The 18456-nt window shown below is 36.0% G+C and overlaps 1 protein-coding gene across 1 annotated transcript in view; it reads right to left on the reverse strand.

Annotated features, from left to right (window-relative positions):
- LOC120759734 (lipoxygenase homology domain-containing protein 1) overlaps nt 1–18456 on the reverse strand; it is a 134373-nt gene that overhangs the window by 65305 nt on the left and 50612 nt on the right. Inside the window, 9 exon segments of the mRNA XM_058419974.1 lie at nt 625–752; nt 755–808; nt 2093–2306; nt 4181–4335; nt 5670–5734; nt 5736–5887; nt 11831–12017; nt 17955–17988; nt 18138–18193. Coding sequence (XP_058275957.1) covers nt 625–752; nt 755–808; nt 2093–2306; nt 4181–4335; nt 5670–5734; nt 5736–5887; nt 11831–12017; nt 17955–17988; nt 18138–18193 — 1045 coding nt within the window.

Consider the following 18456-nt stretch of genomic DNA (forward strand, 5'->3'; position numbering starts at 1 on the left):
TGCTTAGTTCCTCTTTCATTAAGGAAAAGAGGAGCATCAAAATACCACAAATTATTTCTTTCACTCAATCATAAAATTCAATTTATTAAGAGGAAAAAGGAAGACACAATAAACAACAGGGACAAAAAGAGAAACCATACTAGAAAAAGCAGTTCAGAGAAACTGATGGCACGGATGAATAAATTACATGAGAGAGAAAAAGAGAAAAATTAACCTTCTGTACATTTCATCTCATTTATGATTCTTTCGTCTCTATCATCAGCCCCAAAAGCTCTACAGTATCCCATGGCATATTGTGTGCTTACAAATTGCTGATTTTTGTGAGATCAACAAAGCCTGTAAATCAGTACCTGCCGCGCCGTATGCACTGTGATATGCACCAGGGGAACAATTCGCTCACTTAAACATTCTCAGTATGAGACACTGGGAGAATTTGCTCTTTCAAAAACCATTGTTCATGTGTTGCTACCTACAAACAAAAATGATGATCTGTGCCAAACTACACAGAGGACTTAAAAATCAATTTAGTAGTTAAGTTTAAAGAAACAATTTATCTCAGAACTAAGCAGGGTATTGGCTGCAATATTCGTAGGCTTTTCTTGCAACAGAAGAAGGTTGAAGTACTTTGATCTGAATTGCTTTTCCTGTGACTTGAAGTGAAAACTTTTTGTGACTCAGGTTGCCGTAGAAGATTAAAAATAGGCATATTGGATCCTCTTCACCACCCAAGTCAGATCCAGTGATATCCATTATCCGGAAACCTTCATGCTAATATCAGGCAGTTTAGGACTAAGAGTCAACCTTCTGCCTTTAAAAGTTATCAGAGAGAAAGGAATTATGACAGCATGAGAGAATGGCATAATCTAGCAGGGCCATAGCCTTTGCAGTACACAAGCAAATCTCTCCATTGCAGGTTATGTTGTATCTATAGCAACTGCTCACTAAGAATAAGACATCAATATCTTTCTTACCTTTTTTTGTGAAGAATTTAGCAGTTTAATGTCCTTTCTCTGTTTAAAATTTAGTTTCAATGGCATTTGTTGATGCCAGTGAATTTCCTTCTCATGTTTGGCTGTAATTGCTAAGAGAGTCACCTTTTAGAGGTCTAAGTAATTGTTCTTTTAAAAGCAATCAGTATTACTAAAGCAAATTTATCATTTAAAAGCATGTAGCCATGTGTAGCATGAAGGCACCTAATGCAAAAAGAACAATCCTAATGAACTTTGCTTGTCACTAGATGTTATCTAGCAACATAATAGGTTCTGCAATAGTGTGAGATTGACAGGTAACCTATAATAAACACACAAAATTATTTTCCTGATCCTCAGAAGATCAATACTATTATTTTCCTCTCTTTTTCTTCATTAATTACTGTTCTTAATTTTTAATCAGTCTAGATGAAGTGAAAATGATTTTATGAAGAGGAACAGCTCAGGAAAATGTACTTTCTACAGCTCAGGAAAACCACACAACTGAATCAAGGACACCTTATACCTTATTTCCTCTGGACAAAGTTCTGTCGTTCATTTCCTTTGCATTGAATTTTTTTCACAGGATTGAAGGAAGAAATCTCTAACCACTTCTGAATGACTAAAGGTCCTGCTGTAAGTGTTCTTTTGCCAAGTACTTCCAGGTTTAAATTTGCACAAATCATGGCATAGCAGTTAAGTGTGAAATGAACAGAAATGAGCATACCAGAACTGCTTCTTTGTGCTGTGGAATACTCTCACAGGTAAAGATTAGGCTCATTTCACTGAAGTAATTTTTCTTTAGATTTCAAATGAGGTTCTGGGCTGAAAAATAGTGTATAAAATTTAACCTATTTATCCTCATGAGGGGCACATCCTAAGCTCAGCTATTTATCTCTCATTGAAATATGCTGTTTAATTTGGAAGGCAGGTGTTCCATACGCAACACATGGACAAGACAGAATTATATTAACTTTGGCCTTACCAGAGGTGGCTCTGCTATAACACTAAGATCAAACTGAAAATTCTCATTTTCAATAAAAGAAAGACACTACAGAGATCTGAAAGAGCTCCTGTCAAATATATGTATATAAAAATGGGCAGGTCAGTTTTGCAGAACTTACCAACAGTTGCAATCTTATAAACAGTCTCACATAAGCCCAGATGGGTATCAAGCCAGTTCCAAAATGGAAAGACCCATTCTTTGTTTGAATCTTGTGATTCCTTGACTGTTACCATCTTGAGGTACATTTCCACCCCATAGCCTTCTCCATCATGGCCTATGACCACTTTTTGCAAATGACTCAGAGAAACAGCTTCCACCAAAACTGAATCGACCTGCAAAACAGGGAAATACTTAATACAACAGAATTTTGCTTGAACTTCAGGGAAAATATAGGCCTGGATTCATCTAAGAATTTAAAATTTTTAAAGTCTGTTTCTTTGTAAAATTTAACATAGCATTTCCCTGCTGAATCTAAGAAAGCATACATTGATTAGAACTAACATTTAATCCCATATTCATCATTAATGATGCTTTGTAATTTCGTGTGATCTGTGGTCATTATGGGTCACTGCAGCAATCATTTCATAATACATTAAAATTTTTATACCTCGACTTTCTGAGAGCCAGTTATGACAAGGTTTTAGTTCCAATCAAATTTTTATCTTTCAGATATCTAATTTCTAAAGCTTATCATACAAGTCTAGAGATATAGCTCTAAACAAAAGTTAGAAATCTAAGGAGTGTTTTCACTCCACAATAGCTTTTTAATTCTTCTCCAATAGTCAGAAAACCTGAGTTCTGCTTTCCTTACAGAATTAAAATAATTGTGGAGCAAATTGAGAAGGGTAAGGGAGGAAGTTAAAATGAAAGTGAAGAGTAAAAGATGAGAGATAGGAAGGGAAGCAGAATGGAGAAGGCAGAGAAAGACATGAGAGAGTAAACACAAGCAGCAGTAGATGAGAATAGGAACCAGAAAAACATGATAAGGAAAAATGTGAAACATGAAGAAAGAAATTATATGCCCCACTAAAACTAAGATAGGCAGATGTTCTGTATAAGGCCCAGCCAGAGACCAGATGGATCTCATGGTAACTGGTAAAGGTTAGAAAGTTATGAACAACTGGAGTTTGAACAGCAATGTCTAGGAATATAATTTACACCATAATTCAAATAAAACAATTCAGTAGTAGGAACTTACTAGACTGGATATCAAAACAATTAAAACCCAAAGATATTACAATCTGATTTCTAAAAGAACATAGTCGTTGCCAAAGTGCTATGCCTTGTCCCTATTTCTTTTTAAATAAAATATTGGAGAAGTAGACTTTCTGCTACTAATATTGAAAGTATATTCATACGACAATTTTTTTTTTCCTAATAATAGTCAGAACCCAACAGCAGATTGTGAGCAGAAATCATTAACTTTGTTAATTAAGATATTTTAGGAAATAAATCCATGTATGAACATAAATTAAAATAATTACAATATAGTGCTGTCATGTGTATATAGGCATAGTTCTGAGAAATACATAGAAATGAAATTTAGAAATTCTCTCAGTTCTTTACTGATTTCCATTTTACCTTAACAAGTACTGTAGTAATTATCTAATATCATTATTTCACAGAAATATAAGTGTCTTCTTGAAAATGGACAATTTGGCGTGATATTTTTCAAACTTCCTTGTTCAGTGAGTGGAAGCCAAATTCATAAGATAAGAATTTTATTTATAGTGGTCATCTAGAAACACTGGGTTTACTTGCATTCCTTTTCTAAGTGGAATTTTTGTTTCTTGTCTAAACTTACTGATATTGAGTTGATGTTTTAAAGTGTGATTGTGGTTTCAGATACCTCATAGACTGCAAAAGTCTCATTGAAATTTCTGTAAATTATTTTTCACTAATTTTTCAATTTTTTACATCCTGCTCTGTCCTAAATTTGGAACAGCAGTCAGAAGGGCAATCACAGAGGTTCTCCCCACTAATCTGCTTTGTATTGCTCATGTGGAGCCTTTATTGCCATATAGGTATATTCTTTTACAGAAAATAAATAACACTGGCACTGGACTACTGGGAAGACCTGGAAGATAAATCCTGCGAATGTTTCCAAATTCTTGCCTCTCTAGCCAGATGTATTCTAATCAGGCATTAAGCGGCGCAATGCAGTGCTAACCCCTGCACATGTAAGATTGCATTATGGTGCCATTACCTTATTACTTTGAACTTTTCTTCCTTTTGTTAAAGATGTATGAAGTTTCCTCACACCTGTGTCCCCTCTTTTGCTATAGAGAGTGAGATAAACATTTGCAAAAGTCTCCGCTCCCCAGTGGTCACCTATACGTACAGAAACAACATACTTATATACTGTACAAAAAAGGAAAGAAAAGGCTAAATTGAAGCTGATTAAATGCAAGGTGTGCCTAAAATAAAACAGCAACACGCAATATTTAGTAAGACTATAGTTGTTTGTTTGGTTGGGTTTTTTCTTTCATTTCTACAACCACAAAAAAAATCTGCTACACAGTGAATGAAATAATCAGGTTACTCTTTATGAATCTGATCTCTTCATGCCAAGCTCAATGAAGACTTTCTATTCACCTTCTTAGAAATTTGAAGAAAATTGGACTTGGAAAATTTAGACTTATGAATCTAGGCAAATTCAGCCCGATTCTGTTTTATTGTGCAAGATCTGGAAAGAACTCATTTGAGTTAATTGAGGAGCTAAATTAAAAACTAATTAAAAACTGAATTATCTTTGAAATAGATAATAATTAACACAGGTCAAAGAATAAGAATAAGGTTATGCAAATTTAAATAAGAAAGAGATGCTACATAGCATCTGGATGCATGATATGACATGTAAGTATAAAAATTTACAAAATGCACTTATTAACTTAAGGAAGGAAACTATAAATTCTTTGCCTCTATCTTGATCCTGTATGAATGAATTTCTGCAGTCAGATCAGATTTTCTTCCGAGGATGATCATTTAATTGCATATATATTCAGGCTAATATAAAAAGAATAACCAAATTTTTTTAAATGTCATTTTTAATATACAGTCCTGCAGAGCTAATATTTAACTAATGTAACACTATACTTTCTTTTAAGGTCATGAGTAGGTTTGAGTATTCAGGGAGAAGAACATCTGGAACTTTAGTTTAGCAAAGCAGTCATAACTCTAAGTACTTTTATCTCATGTATAACTGCTAACATTTCTGAGCAAATGCAAGACTTCTGTAAGTCTTCACATTCCAAGGGCATCTCTGAGAGCTCTCTGCATGACAAAAAAAAAGTAGTCATTAGGGGAAAAAAAAAACCCACAACCTTTTTGTGCAATAAGGCTTACTTCTGATACTTACATCACCAAGTAAAGCTATAAGTAATTCAACGGAAACTCTAGAGCAAATAATTTTCATGGCTTTGAACATGCTGGTTCCCCTAAAATGTCCAATTGTATTGTTCAGTTTTTCTCATTTAGAATCATGCAGAAGATTTAGCAATTGTAAAATCCAATCCGCAACTTAAGTGAAAGATTAAAATTTAAGTGGTTAGAGTTCTTGCAGTGCATATATGAAGACAGGTGCAACAGAACCATAGAAGGTATAAAATTCAGACAAAGCACTATATTATATTTGTAACATTGATTTATTTTCAAGCACATAATTTGCAGTGTTTAAGTCTTCTTGATGCTTTTACCTGGTAAAGTTTTCTGGTCCTCTGTGACAGCGGGGAGTTCTTTTATCAGGTCATTATCTTCTCTCAAGAGCGAGCCAGCAGTTACATTCGAAGTTCAGTTCTTGTTTTGTATGCAACTCTTGTAAGTGAAAAGACTTCAGATGCCAGCCCTTAAAGCCTGGCACATCATCACACCTGACTCGAATCTTGTATACATCTCCCAGATCTGCAGTCTCAACCTGCACCAAATATCATGAGGAAGAGGGTACTGTCAAGGTTGGTTCACTTAGAGAGATTTTCCTCAATCCCTGTGTAGAATTTCTGAACTTAACAGTAAATAATGGAAAAGTTGAATTTGAGGCTGGGGTAAATGTGATGATGGAATCAATTCTTTTAATTCCATGGTATAATCATGGGTGAGGTTATCTCCTTTATTAGTATTGTAGCACACATACTGTAAGCATGATAACTTTAGAGTGAGTCACAGTTGAAATTAGTAATTTCTGTGCATTTAGGCTCTTTAGACAAGAGATAACACTGAAAGTTGTGACTCTACTGCATAAAAAGAGCAGTAACTCACAATTAAAGATTCTAATATCAGCAGCCAAGAGAGGTATTAATTTAAAGATGATTACTATGAGCCTGGAGAAGCAGAATTGTTTAGATTGGAAATGACCTTTAAGATCATCAAGTCCAACCATTAACACAGCATTGCCAAGTCCACCAGTAAACCATGTCCCTGAGTGCCACATCAACATGTTTGTAAATACCTCCAGCATGGTTACTCAACCACTGCCCTGGTCAGCCTGACCCAGTGCTTGACAACCCCACTGGTGAAGAGGTTTCACTAAATTTTCATTTGCTAAATGATTTGTCTAGAACATAAAACTACTTTATAACCAATTTGTCATTAAAGGAAAGGGATACTTCTGAATAAAAATAAATCATTAATGTTACAGAAATAACTCTGTAGGACAGCACAGCCCTGTTCCTATACTACATGTGGAAATTCAATAAATGGTTACTGATTGTGGATAATGATCTGCACGACATTAACCACCGCATGATAAGTCTTCTGAACAGAAGGAAGTAATGTGGCAGACATTCACTGAGCAACTACAAGAAAGATAGCATGGGAAGTGATTTTTGAGTGAAACAACTGAGAACTAGTAATTTTTAAAGGCAACAATTATGTTTATTAAGTATCAACAATACTTAATACAAAAAAAAAAAAAGTGTTGCCAGTGGCTTTGTTCTTCTCCCATATTTCTGCTTTTTTTTCCCCCCACACCAGTCACAACATGAGATTTGGGGACTTTCCAGTGAATAAATCCTCTATGCACCCTATTGGCATCACAAGAAACTGAAATTAGCCTTACACAATCATGCCCTAGCTCTGGCAGCACCAGCAGCAGATTGGCTCCTAAGACAGAGCACAGAACTCCTAACAGATTAATTTATTCTTCTTCTCAGCAGAGCTCTGAACGTGACAGCTCTTCACTGCTGACCTCTCTTGTTTAAAGTTGGTCCATGTGCATTTCCACAGTGAACACATACATGTAGGGAAGTATTAGCTACCTTATTCTAATTACTAAAAATGTGTGCTTTTGTCATTTTGGGATAGTCGTATACCATTTTTAATAACTGTTATACACATAAGAAACAGTAGAATATCAGAGTATGAAGCGGAATAATTAATTGAAAATAAAGCTACCTGCCCGAACTGTTTTACAGGAATTTTATGAATGGTTCATGATGCAGAACTTATGAAAAGACACCTTTGGTAGGAAGAAATTGCACTTGATGGATTAAAAGATCCCTTCCACTCTGAATTTCTTGAGGTAAGCATTACAAGTGGTTGCCATGCCGCTCCTACACAATTTCATGACTCAGGGCATTGTTTAAGGAGCAGGGAAGACCTCCTTTCTGCTGCCTATAAAAGAGCCCTGGGCTGCTCAAACCACTCAGCTGCTGAACTGTAGCTCCACAGTACTCATAAAAGCCACACAGCAGTAGTTTTACACCAAAGTAGAGGGCACCAGACTTGTCCTCTCTCTAAGCCCAGCCTGCCCTGCCTGTCTCTGTGCCGTCGTGCTTACAGAGACCAAAGCTGTCCCTGACTTGGTCCTCACTCCTGCACAGTGAAAAGGGAAATGCGTGGGCAGAATTTCACATCAAGATTTTTCATTCATGTTGTGTATGTTGCAAACGATATAATTAGCTATGTATCATTAGGTGTGGCGGACTAAGTGGATTAATTCCTTGCAAAATATGTATTCCACCTGATTAAACTTAACAGGAATTATTTGGGTTCATTGAGAGGAGAGTGCACAGGTTCTTCACGCATCTAAACTGCAGTTTTTTCACAGGCAGCAAAGCCATTGCTTCTTCTCTTTCAAAATCAGACTACCGACTTTTAAAATTATTGCCTGTAGATTTTTTCTCTTGTGCATGGTCCCCATGACTGTGTCACACAGCTGCTCTAAATGCTGTAAACAACTTATTCCATAAAGCACTCTGTTTGGGAGTTGCAAAAGTACGGAGCATGGTTATTTTTATGTGACAGGGCAAGCTGTAAGTCACATTTTACTTTGTCTTCTGATATCCAAATTTGCAATTCACTAGGATTCTAAGTTGTCATGAATACATGTGCTATAATCCTTGTAGGAAATGCACAGAGGAGATTTATAGGAAAATAATTCCAGAATATAGGATAGACTGTTTAGAAGCCACAATTGTCCATTTTGCTTCTAGAATCACAGTTTCAATTAATTCCCTGACTGCCTTTGAACCAGCAAGCACTGATAATCATACTGTTTATGATCCTTGGAATTAAACAAGTTGAGTGTATTAGATAGCTCCCCTTTTTTCATGGATTTGGTTTTTCACTTACAGTTGTGGCCAGTATTAGCCTTTTTGTTCAGATCCATCATTGTATCCAGCCCTGCCATTACATCATTCTTGCAATCCTTTTCTGACCAATTTAGTACAAGCAGTTTTTCTTTGGAATATGATATTCCATCTTTGATCCCAAAATTGTCTGTTCATTCCACCAATGTCTATTAATTGATTCAACATGAATTTTGAAGCAGAGACAGACACATCCATCACAAAGTATGTATCCAGTGAATGTTCTCGTTTTAAATTTGTTGAATATTTGCAGGAGGATACTTTACTTCATTCATTACTATAATTTCCTAATTAATTTTTTCAAGTTTATTTCTTCTGAATAGTTTTCTCCGATATTTAGAACTTGAAATCTTAGCTAAGTTGGCATCATTTGCCACATACTAAACACAATATCTTATCTACTACATGACTGAAGGAGCATGGCTCTTAAAATTAGGAGGAGCCATTGGGCTTCTGAAGATCCGAGAAAGAGGTAACTGACAAAGATTATTAGAGAATTTCATAACATTTTAAATCTTTTCCTCTTTAACTCACCCAGGGCTTCTCAAAGACATCATGCCTAGGGTAATTAAAACCTTGTCAATTTTGTTGTTTGGGTGCATATTTAAATGTAATCCCTTTTCATTCTTTTCCCTGTTAAAACAAAACAAACAAACAAAAAACATGCCCAGCCACTCACCCCATAAATGATTCTAGTTAATAGCGTTTCATCGAAGCATCCTAAAATTCGATTGGACAGACATCTGTCATATACTCCAGAAATCCTTCTGCTTGTTGTTTGGAACATCATCTCATGCTGTGGAAAACACATGCATTACTGTGTTATGTGATTTGAAACTTTCTGTCACCTTCTTGATCCTTAACACAAAACACATTCAGAATTTCTTGAGTATTTACCAACAGTCCTATTTGAAGAGCACTATGGCTCATGTTATACTACCGTGCTACCTTCAGCACTACAACTCCTGTCAGATTTCACAACATAGGCACATTCATCTATTTTTCAATTTAGTTTTTAAAACTTTTTTCAATTTAGTTCTAATTAAATTCATTCTTATTAAAGCAGCTCAACTACCATACTACATATTTCTGAGACTACTGAAACTCAACTGTACCTAAGACATGCTGCTATTTTATCTCTTTTAATTTATTCTTTATGATTGCTATGTGCAATTAAACTACACCTGTTCTTTCATAGGAATTGATTGGACATATTTTGGATGGAATAATCATTCTGGATATGATACACATCTGTGCATATACTTGTGTGAGAACACCTGGAAAACCAGGAATTTACATGCCTTTCTGTCCTCAGTGTGCAATAAATGTATCTCTGAGATCAAAATTAAGCTTACTGTTTCAAAACTATGTAAGCTGCTTATAGCACATAACCTGATTTTCTTTTTACTGCACTATGTTATTAAGGATGTTTGTCTAGGATCAGGATCTTGGGGAGAGGTTAAAAGTTCATTTATTCCTGCTTGTTGGAAAGCTGAATTCACAGCTTGCCCTCTTTGTGATATCACGTTCATGCCACCAGCCTGCTGCTACAGTGTGAAAACATAAGCAAAGTTTCTGCATTCTTCTGCATAGTCTTAGTAAGAACAAAGAAAGGAAAAGCAAAAAGAAATTGGGTTTATTGGTTCAAGCACCTAAAGAGGCATGAGGGTGTTTATGGAGATACCTATGAATCCCCAAATGCCCCTTTATACCAGAGCTGCTATTCTGTAAGCTGCACTGTAAGCAATGCAGCAAAGAGATAAAATGTCACATATAGTAAATAATGCTCAAGTAGTACTAACTTCTTCATACAAAGCAATAAAAACAAGGACACAAATAGCTGTGGGGAAAATGCAGTCACTAACCCAAAGTCTATCTAAAGTATGAGTAAGCATTCAGAAAGCTGTGGGGGTGGAAGGGTACAATAGATAATGCACTGTGTACCAATGATAGTAGACTATGAGGAACAACCACGACTGACACAAAGAAATACTAATTTCTCCTAGTGTGATACCCAATCATTGAAATTAGGCAGCCTGAACAAGGAATATGTGCCATTTGGGAAATTTCCAACACGTTGGATGCAGCAAAGGTCTGCTTTATGCAATGATGTTTGCCAAAATTCAGTCAGCTGGTGTTGCTGCTCCATAGATGGATTCTGCCTCTACTGACCTCTTCAGTTTATGTTCATGGAATAGGATAGGAAGCTTGTTTTGTTGCTCAGTTTCCTGTGTGTTTTCTGATAAGCAGCTGGTTCCTTGTCTTTAAGAAATGCCATTTATCTTTTCATTTACTGCCATTAAAGTTCCCAAATTGCTTTAGCTTGGTATTTAAACTAAAAAAATCAGCCTGGATCAGGTCATTACAATGAATCTTTGACATAATTTTGACAATTTCTGACTAAACACAGTTTTGCCATCATTTTCACAATGTTTATTGCAGCCATTGAAAAGTCTTTCTGAGCTGTATAAAACTGCCTCGAATTCCAAGCTATTTCTCCCATCTTGCTGACTAGAAGCTGTACTTCATGCCAATAAACAGAATTTGCAATGACTTAGCCTAGAAAGCCAGGACAGAATTTGAAGATTTAAAAGATGGCTCAGATGAATCCTCTCAAAGCAGCAGCATGGTGTCAGGTGTATGGGCAGCCAGGACTGTGTTAGGGTTGATTTTAATACTGGCCATATATAAGCTATTGCTTCAGAGTTCACCACTCCTTGATATGTATGAATGTGTTCTCCAGTGATTTGTGATTATCCAGAAAAATCCTCTGCCTGCTGGCCTGAGAGACAGAACGATCCTGTGGAAAGTGGATACTACTTTACAAAGATGAAAATGAAGGAAAGAAAAGCCCGCTTATGTCCTCTGGGAATGCTGCCCAATCCTTCATATTCTGCATTCACAAATAATTGTATATTGCCTTTTATTTGAACTTCAACTCAGGAACCTTTAGGGAATTAGAAAAAATGTAAGATGAGCTGGTGAATGCAATAAACTACACAAAAGAGTCCATGGAGCTGGCTGTAGTAGAACAGGACTAGCAGTAGGAGATGACCCAAGGACCTGTACTTATGTCATTCCATCTTTGTAAATAATTACATCATTTTTTACCAGACAAATAAACTGTGCATATATAATGCTTGTTATGTATACACACATACACAAACATACACATATACATATATACAGATATACAGATATATACACACACATATATACATATCTATACGTATATCCTAGAGGGCAATGTCATGATAAGTTCTTCGTAGCACTGTATATTTCTGACTCAAAATTAATTCATCATTTGCTCTGGGCAAAAAGCACACATATCCTAGGGTTTGTGGAGAAAGCAGAAGCTCATCACTTTTGCTCTTTGAGCCATAAATCACAAGGGTCCTTTTACACTCCTGTGGCTCTGGGGAATCTCCATCTGTTTTAACCTGCACTGTCCACTGTGGTGTTAAAACAGGAAACATGTTTTTAGCATCATTCTACCAATTAAACATTTTTAGTATTGATGGTAGAGAGCAATGGATGCCTTTGCAACAATCACAATGAAGAATTATAGATTACCATGCATTACATCCCATTTACTATAAATAAATAGTTAATAATTAATTTTAAAAAACCTCTTGAAGATAAGCATACCTCAGACTTAATAAACACAAGACAGTTGTTGAAGTGGGTATGAAAACAGAAATTAGCACTTAGGAAGCAGAAAAAAGACACTTTGCCTAGGGCTGTTTTTTGTATTCTTTGTAACAAAATAGTAACTTTAATTACAGTAATTATTTTAATAAATTTCAGTTCTTAGAATGTTCTTATGTAACATGAAAAAAATATTAACATTTTGAAAGACTTGCATGTAATACATTTGTAAGATCTGCTGGCTAATACATAACTAGCTAAACAAATAAACTTCAACCTTTTTTTCTTAGCTTTTTCAAACCTAATTTGTCATGTACAGTCTGCTCATTTGTTGGATCAGATCACTCATTAGGTTGAATACAAAATTCAGGAAATTTTGAAGAGTTGTTTGCACTGACCTCACCTCATAGCTTGGCCCTTTTACAGGTCATTTTTTGGAAGTCACCTCTACTCATAATAGTGTTAGAAGTCCAGTGTGCAACTGAGAAGCCATTCGAGGTGTGGGAAAAATACAATGTCTCAGATGGGCAGTATAATTTAGGAAGCTACTTAAGTGCTTGAAGGCAAATCATCATCTGAATTCAAAGGAATTGTTTGAAAAGGCGCTTGATCCTGCACGGTAAGAGACACCTTAAAACTGGAAACAAATTAAAAGCATTTGTTTAGACTGTGGCCAAAGCTGTGAAAATACAATAATTTTCTAATAGGACTGATATAAAGACAACTATTGTGTGATTGTGTGCAAGCCCACAGTACAATATGCTGATAAAATGAATTTTAGAATAATTTAATTCAGAAATAAATCGGATGTGACTTTTTCTTACAGATCTATGTGCTTTTTTCCTACCTTTTGTTTTCCTCTGCCTGCTTAAAGATGGAGACTAGATGAAAACCTGAATTGGTTTCCTTGATTTATAATTTTCCTCTTTTTTCTTATTTCTTTTTAACTAATCCTGTTTTTCCTCTTGTTATAGAGCCTGTTTCTGCCTTACATCCGAATGTTCCCTGACTCTTCTGGGCTCAGCTAGAAAACAGCAGGCAAATAATCATCTCACAGCCAGTCTTCTGAGTAACATACCAGCTGAAAGGATCCTTCCATCTGAACTCTTTTTTTAAGGTCATTTCCAGCAATGAGTCAGATGTAGTGTGTGGAAGATCCACACTTTGCCTAATGAGGAACTTTTGCTGTTTGATATATGTGCCAGCTTTGAATTTTATCTCCTTGTGCCAGGTTGGCATGTGGTACTCTTCAGGGTGTCACACTCAGTGAAGTCAAGCATTGTTTGAGCTTTTGCTGTTCCCGAGCACTCCAAGGGTTTATGAGGAGCTTCAAATTTTTACAAAGACTCCCAATATAACCCTGAATCTCTTATCCTGTCCAACCATGCCCCATTTTGAAGGGTGTCCCAGGAACACAGCAGAGAGGAAATTAAGATAATTTTGTAGTTCTGTATTTTCCAAGTGGAGCTTTTTTTTTTTTTATTTTTTTTTTTTTTTTTTCCTTTTTCCTTTTTTTTTTCCCACTTTGTAATATCTCTCTGCTCCAGGAGAGAGCAAGCCCTTAGTTAAGAGAAATCACAGATGCATAAATCCCTGTTCCCTCCTCAAAGAGGCAGCATGTTCAGAGAAGGTATTTCAGGCAAGGTGATTTATTTTAATTAATATCCATGATTGTGCTTTTAATTATTATTTCAGTACGAAGGCTAAGACACCAGTTGGGAGTTATGCAGGGAATAAATCAATGGTTACAGATTTAAGGCCTCTTAGTGTCTGTGATTCTTTATTCTCTTACACTTACTTTTAATGCTTGTACCGTTTGCTAAGTGAACTAACGCAGATGGACTCCATTTTCTCTCAGTTCAACAAACTCATTTAACCTGCTCATACCAGAAAAATCCATTGTCTAATATTCTATTCACTTAAACAGCTACGAGGCGAGGATGGCTACATGAGACAGAAGACTGATGCCAAGTATTTATTGTGTTCAGTGATTTCTATATCTCTTCAGGAGTGAAGTTGTGGAAATGAGATAGCTAGGCTTCAATAGGTCATTTTAATGTTTCATATGTGTAGCCACATTAAAAAAGACTTTTCCCCTGATGTCACTGATCTGTGATAACTTTCTTTTAGACTGATTGGTGTGTTAGTGTGTTATTGTACTTTTAAAGCTTATGTGTAAAGTTATAGCCATTTTCTCTGATACATCAATGTGGGAAGCAATAAAATGAATAGAAGGGGAAAAAAAATTCTGGAAAAAAAAAGTCTAGAATACTCTCTTTTCTGTAATCATACAACCAAGAATCTGATTCTCATTACAGAGATTTATCCAAATATACGTTAGAATTAGGGATAATTTCCTGACTTTCAGAAATTAAATAGGATCAGTCATAACAATTTCATGCCAGAAATTCTTTTAACCACTCGTCTGGAACCTGAAAGTTCCTTCAATAAAACTGTGAAAATCAAACTTGTGATGACTTCTGTACATAGAAATCTGGGCATGGCAAAACCTGAAGTCAGCATTTAATAATATAATTCAGAAAGCTGAAAAGGGAAGGTTTATTTTCCGGGTTTTTTAAAATACGTGCCATTTATGTATTTTTAAAGAATTTCCAAAACGATTTTTACAATACACAATTTCACTCTGGTGTTTTTTGGTCTTAAGACATAGAATGACATTCACACTTTGCAAGATGTAGGAGTTGGTTGCTTATCTCCTGAAGACTGTAGAAATTTGTGTTGCCTTGAGGCAGAGCAATCAGTCTGCTTAATTCTTTTTCTTAGGGATTTCCGCCTCCATCTGGCAATGGAAACGCATTGTTGTTGCTTTTTAGAAAGAGGTCCATTCCCTTTTAAATTTGGGAATCCTGTGATTATTTTTAGTCCATTATCAAGTACTTGCAAGGTAGGGAATAATTCCAAAACAAAATTAGTCATGGCAGAATTTACTGAATGTTTTTTTCTTTTCATATGAATTTCCTGTATGCCTTAATACCAAAAACCTTGCACAGCAGAAGAACAGCCAGCCAAGAAATATCTATTAACCAAACTCTGCTACCAAACCACAGTTTATTTACCACCCACAAAAGCCCACAAAACCTCAGGACACCCTACAGGCATCACATTACAGGAAGCCATCTCCTTTTAGCTGACTGCAGCGAGGATATCACTGAAACACACAGTGTCTTGTCTCCTGCTTTGAGAGAAAATACTTTCCTATGTGCTATTACAATACTTTGTCTATTTGGAGGCAGAAAAGGAAAATAAATAGAGAAAAGAGAAGGAAGAAGTAGTAAAATATCCCTACCATGTGGGAAACTTTTAGAGACTAATATAAAGTCCCATTCAAATCAACTTCAAATCCCTCAAATGAACTTCATTCAAGAGCTGAGAGCACCTATCTTCCTTCTCCACCAGGGCAATACATTTCCTCTATTTACCTTGCATCAAATATACAAGGAGGAATCAGAGGCATACAAATAAATCTATCCCTATGCCTGATTTACCAGAGCCTCTCTGTAATGTACAAATGTACAAATGTACAAAGGTTACTGAGAAAACTTGATATGGGCAGACTGCATTTTGGCAGAATCCAAAGACAGCAGCAACAGTCACAGGTATCTTGGATTTTCACTTCATTAGAGCTGGCAAAATGCCAGCCGGGCTGAAAAAGGACAAAGGGCCTTCAAGTAAACTACCTAGCAATGATGACTTTCAAAGTTTCCTCTTTGGCTAGGCGATTGAACAGGTTACTTGCTTCATCCAGAGTGAATGAGATTTCTCACCTTCAGAGTGACTTATAAAGTAATTTGTTCTGTAACTGATGCTTTAAACCTGACCAAAACACATTGATCTTACCCTGGAAATCAGCAAACGCTGAATTACACCAATCAGCTTTTCATAACTTTCCCTGAAGCCCATTCGCAGAGTGCAGCTCAGACAGAATATGACCACATGAGTGCCTAAAACATTGGCTCCCTAACATCAGAACTTCCACTTGCCTCTTATTCAGTAAATATATGTTACATGGAAAGTTTTCTCCTCCACTCTGAAGGGAACTGCTTATCACTATTTCACCATATAAAATCTTCACTGCTACACTTGCTGGGAGAATCTAAGGGGACTATTTTTTTCTCCCAGGACTCTGCATCTCCGGAATGTTCTCTTACCAGCTCTGACACTGGCACTGAAACACGATAGAATGACACAGAACTGACTACAGGATATCTTTCCAAACCTCTTGTGATTGTTACCCTCACACAAAGCTCAATCATGCAAGGTCTGTGAGATCACTGGTATGAAAACACAAATTAAACTGTGAAAAATCCGTCCTGATCATCATCTTTTTCACATAAGGCATAAAAGTCCCATCTCTAACCTATCTCAATTCCTCACTGGAATGAGCCCATGGGTAAAACAAAGAGGGCTGAAGAGCAGCTCAAGCTAAGCTGTCATATAGAAAACTGACAGATAACTTCTTAAAAATGTTCTTCTCTTTTATAACCTCTTTTTTCAGAAGCTCTGATCTCAACAGTGTCTTGGTCCTCCTGGGCATCTTGACAGATGACATTTCAAAAGCCACTCCTTTCTCCTCATAACAAATATGTATTGAGTCTGATCACTCTTGACACTCACAGGCAATGAGCAGCCTGTGCATATGTGGCAGCTTACTATAACATAATGAAGAATGAAATTGTGCTGGAAAAAATTTTGAATTTGTAGTAAAATATAGTCTATTTTCTGAACATAAGGTGAAACAGATATTATTGTTGTCTCTCAGAACTGTGCACTTAGCAGAAAGCAGAATCCAATTCCAAGTCACTTGTGAAATTCAACTTTCTCTGTGAGAAAGCCTTTACTTACCCAAGTTCATCATTCTCCTCTTGTCAAAGTCATGTTTTTGTGGAATGATAAAGCTGTTGGCTAAACTGTTTGATTCAATGCAAATGATTAAATTTTCACTGAAACTGGAACTAGATTGAGAGACTAGGACTCATCCTACAGAAAGCAAGAGACAAAAGAAAACTCTGCTTTTATTAGTTTAGTTTCTCCCATGAAATTCCCAGACAGTTGCACAGAATAGCCATTTACAGTTAAGTGTTCACAAAAAAATACATGTGTCAGTCTGTTTCTTTTTTCTGGTCAGGAAGGAACATGGAGATGGCAACAAGTGCGTTACAGGGATGAGACTGTCTTTGTAGATATGAAAACAGGAAGCTGGGTGGGGAGTTTTTTATTAATGTCTTTTTATTAATTCAAGCAGGTCTAGCCAACTGGATGCACTTTAACGTCACTGGAGGATTTGGAGTTTAACCTTGCATTATTTCTGGCTACTTTGGAATTTTGACCTGAAAATGTTTCCACTGACACTTCACAACACATTTTTTAACTTGCTGATGTTTGCTAGGGGACATGTCCCCAGGTATTAAATGACAGTGACACTGGGTTAAACAAAACAACACTTGAATCTCTTCTCTGAGGAATTCCAATTCCTGGCTGATTTCAGGACAGAATAGCAGAAATAAGAAGTAAACTAGAAATGTTTTATGGTTTTTCTCAATTGCTCATAGAAGTCTAGTCCTTTCCATAGACTACTGCCAGCCAATTTGTCATTTTCTCTCACAGTTGATATACAAGGAAACACACATACAAATGAGGCCACTTGCTCATGTATTTCTCGCAATGTTGATTTAAATTCAAACAGCAAAAACTACGGTATAGAAAACAATGGCTGGAAAACAGCTCTATCCTTTAAGGAATGCTTTCATTGAACTGCCATCCTCTAAAATATGAACAGGAAAAATAATTGTGAGCTAGCTTTATTATCCCTTTTTTCTTATGTTATGGTCTTATCTGGAAGGGCTCTTCAGTAACTAGGCATTAAGTATATATTGTAGTGCTATAATAAATTTTCTTTAACAAAATACTCACTATTGGCAGTTAGCTCCCTCTCTGTTTTCCCATCGTCTTGATATTCGTCTAACCATCTTTCATTGCAAAAAAAAAAAAAAAAAAAAAAGGTTAATAAAAACTATTAGCATAGTATATATGTATCATCTGATCATTATCTTTTGTCTCAAATAGCATTTTTAATACAGTTTTTATCAAATTACACCTTGAAACTACTTCCAAGATCAGATTTTCTTTTATATCTTCAGCACCGTTGGTCTTATTCACAGAAGAATTTGGTTCAATTTGCTCCAGGCAAAGAATAATTTTCATGGTAGCTGTATGAAGTGAGGTAGTACTA

This window comes from Hirundo rustica, chromosome 1, assembly GCF_015227805.2.
Source record: "Hirundo rustica isolate bHirRus1 chromosome 1, bHirRus1.pri.v3, whole genome shotgun sequence".
NCBI classification, from domain to species: Eukaryota; Metazoa; Chordata; class Aves; order Passeriformes; family Hirundinidae; genus Hirundo; species Hirundo rustica.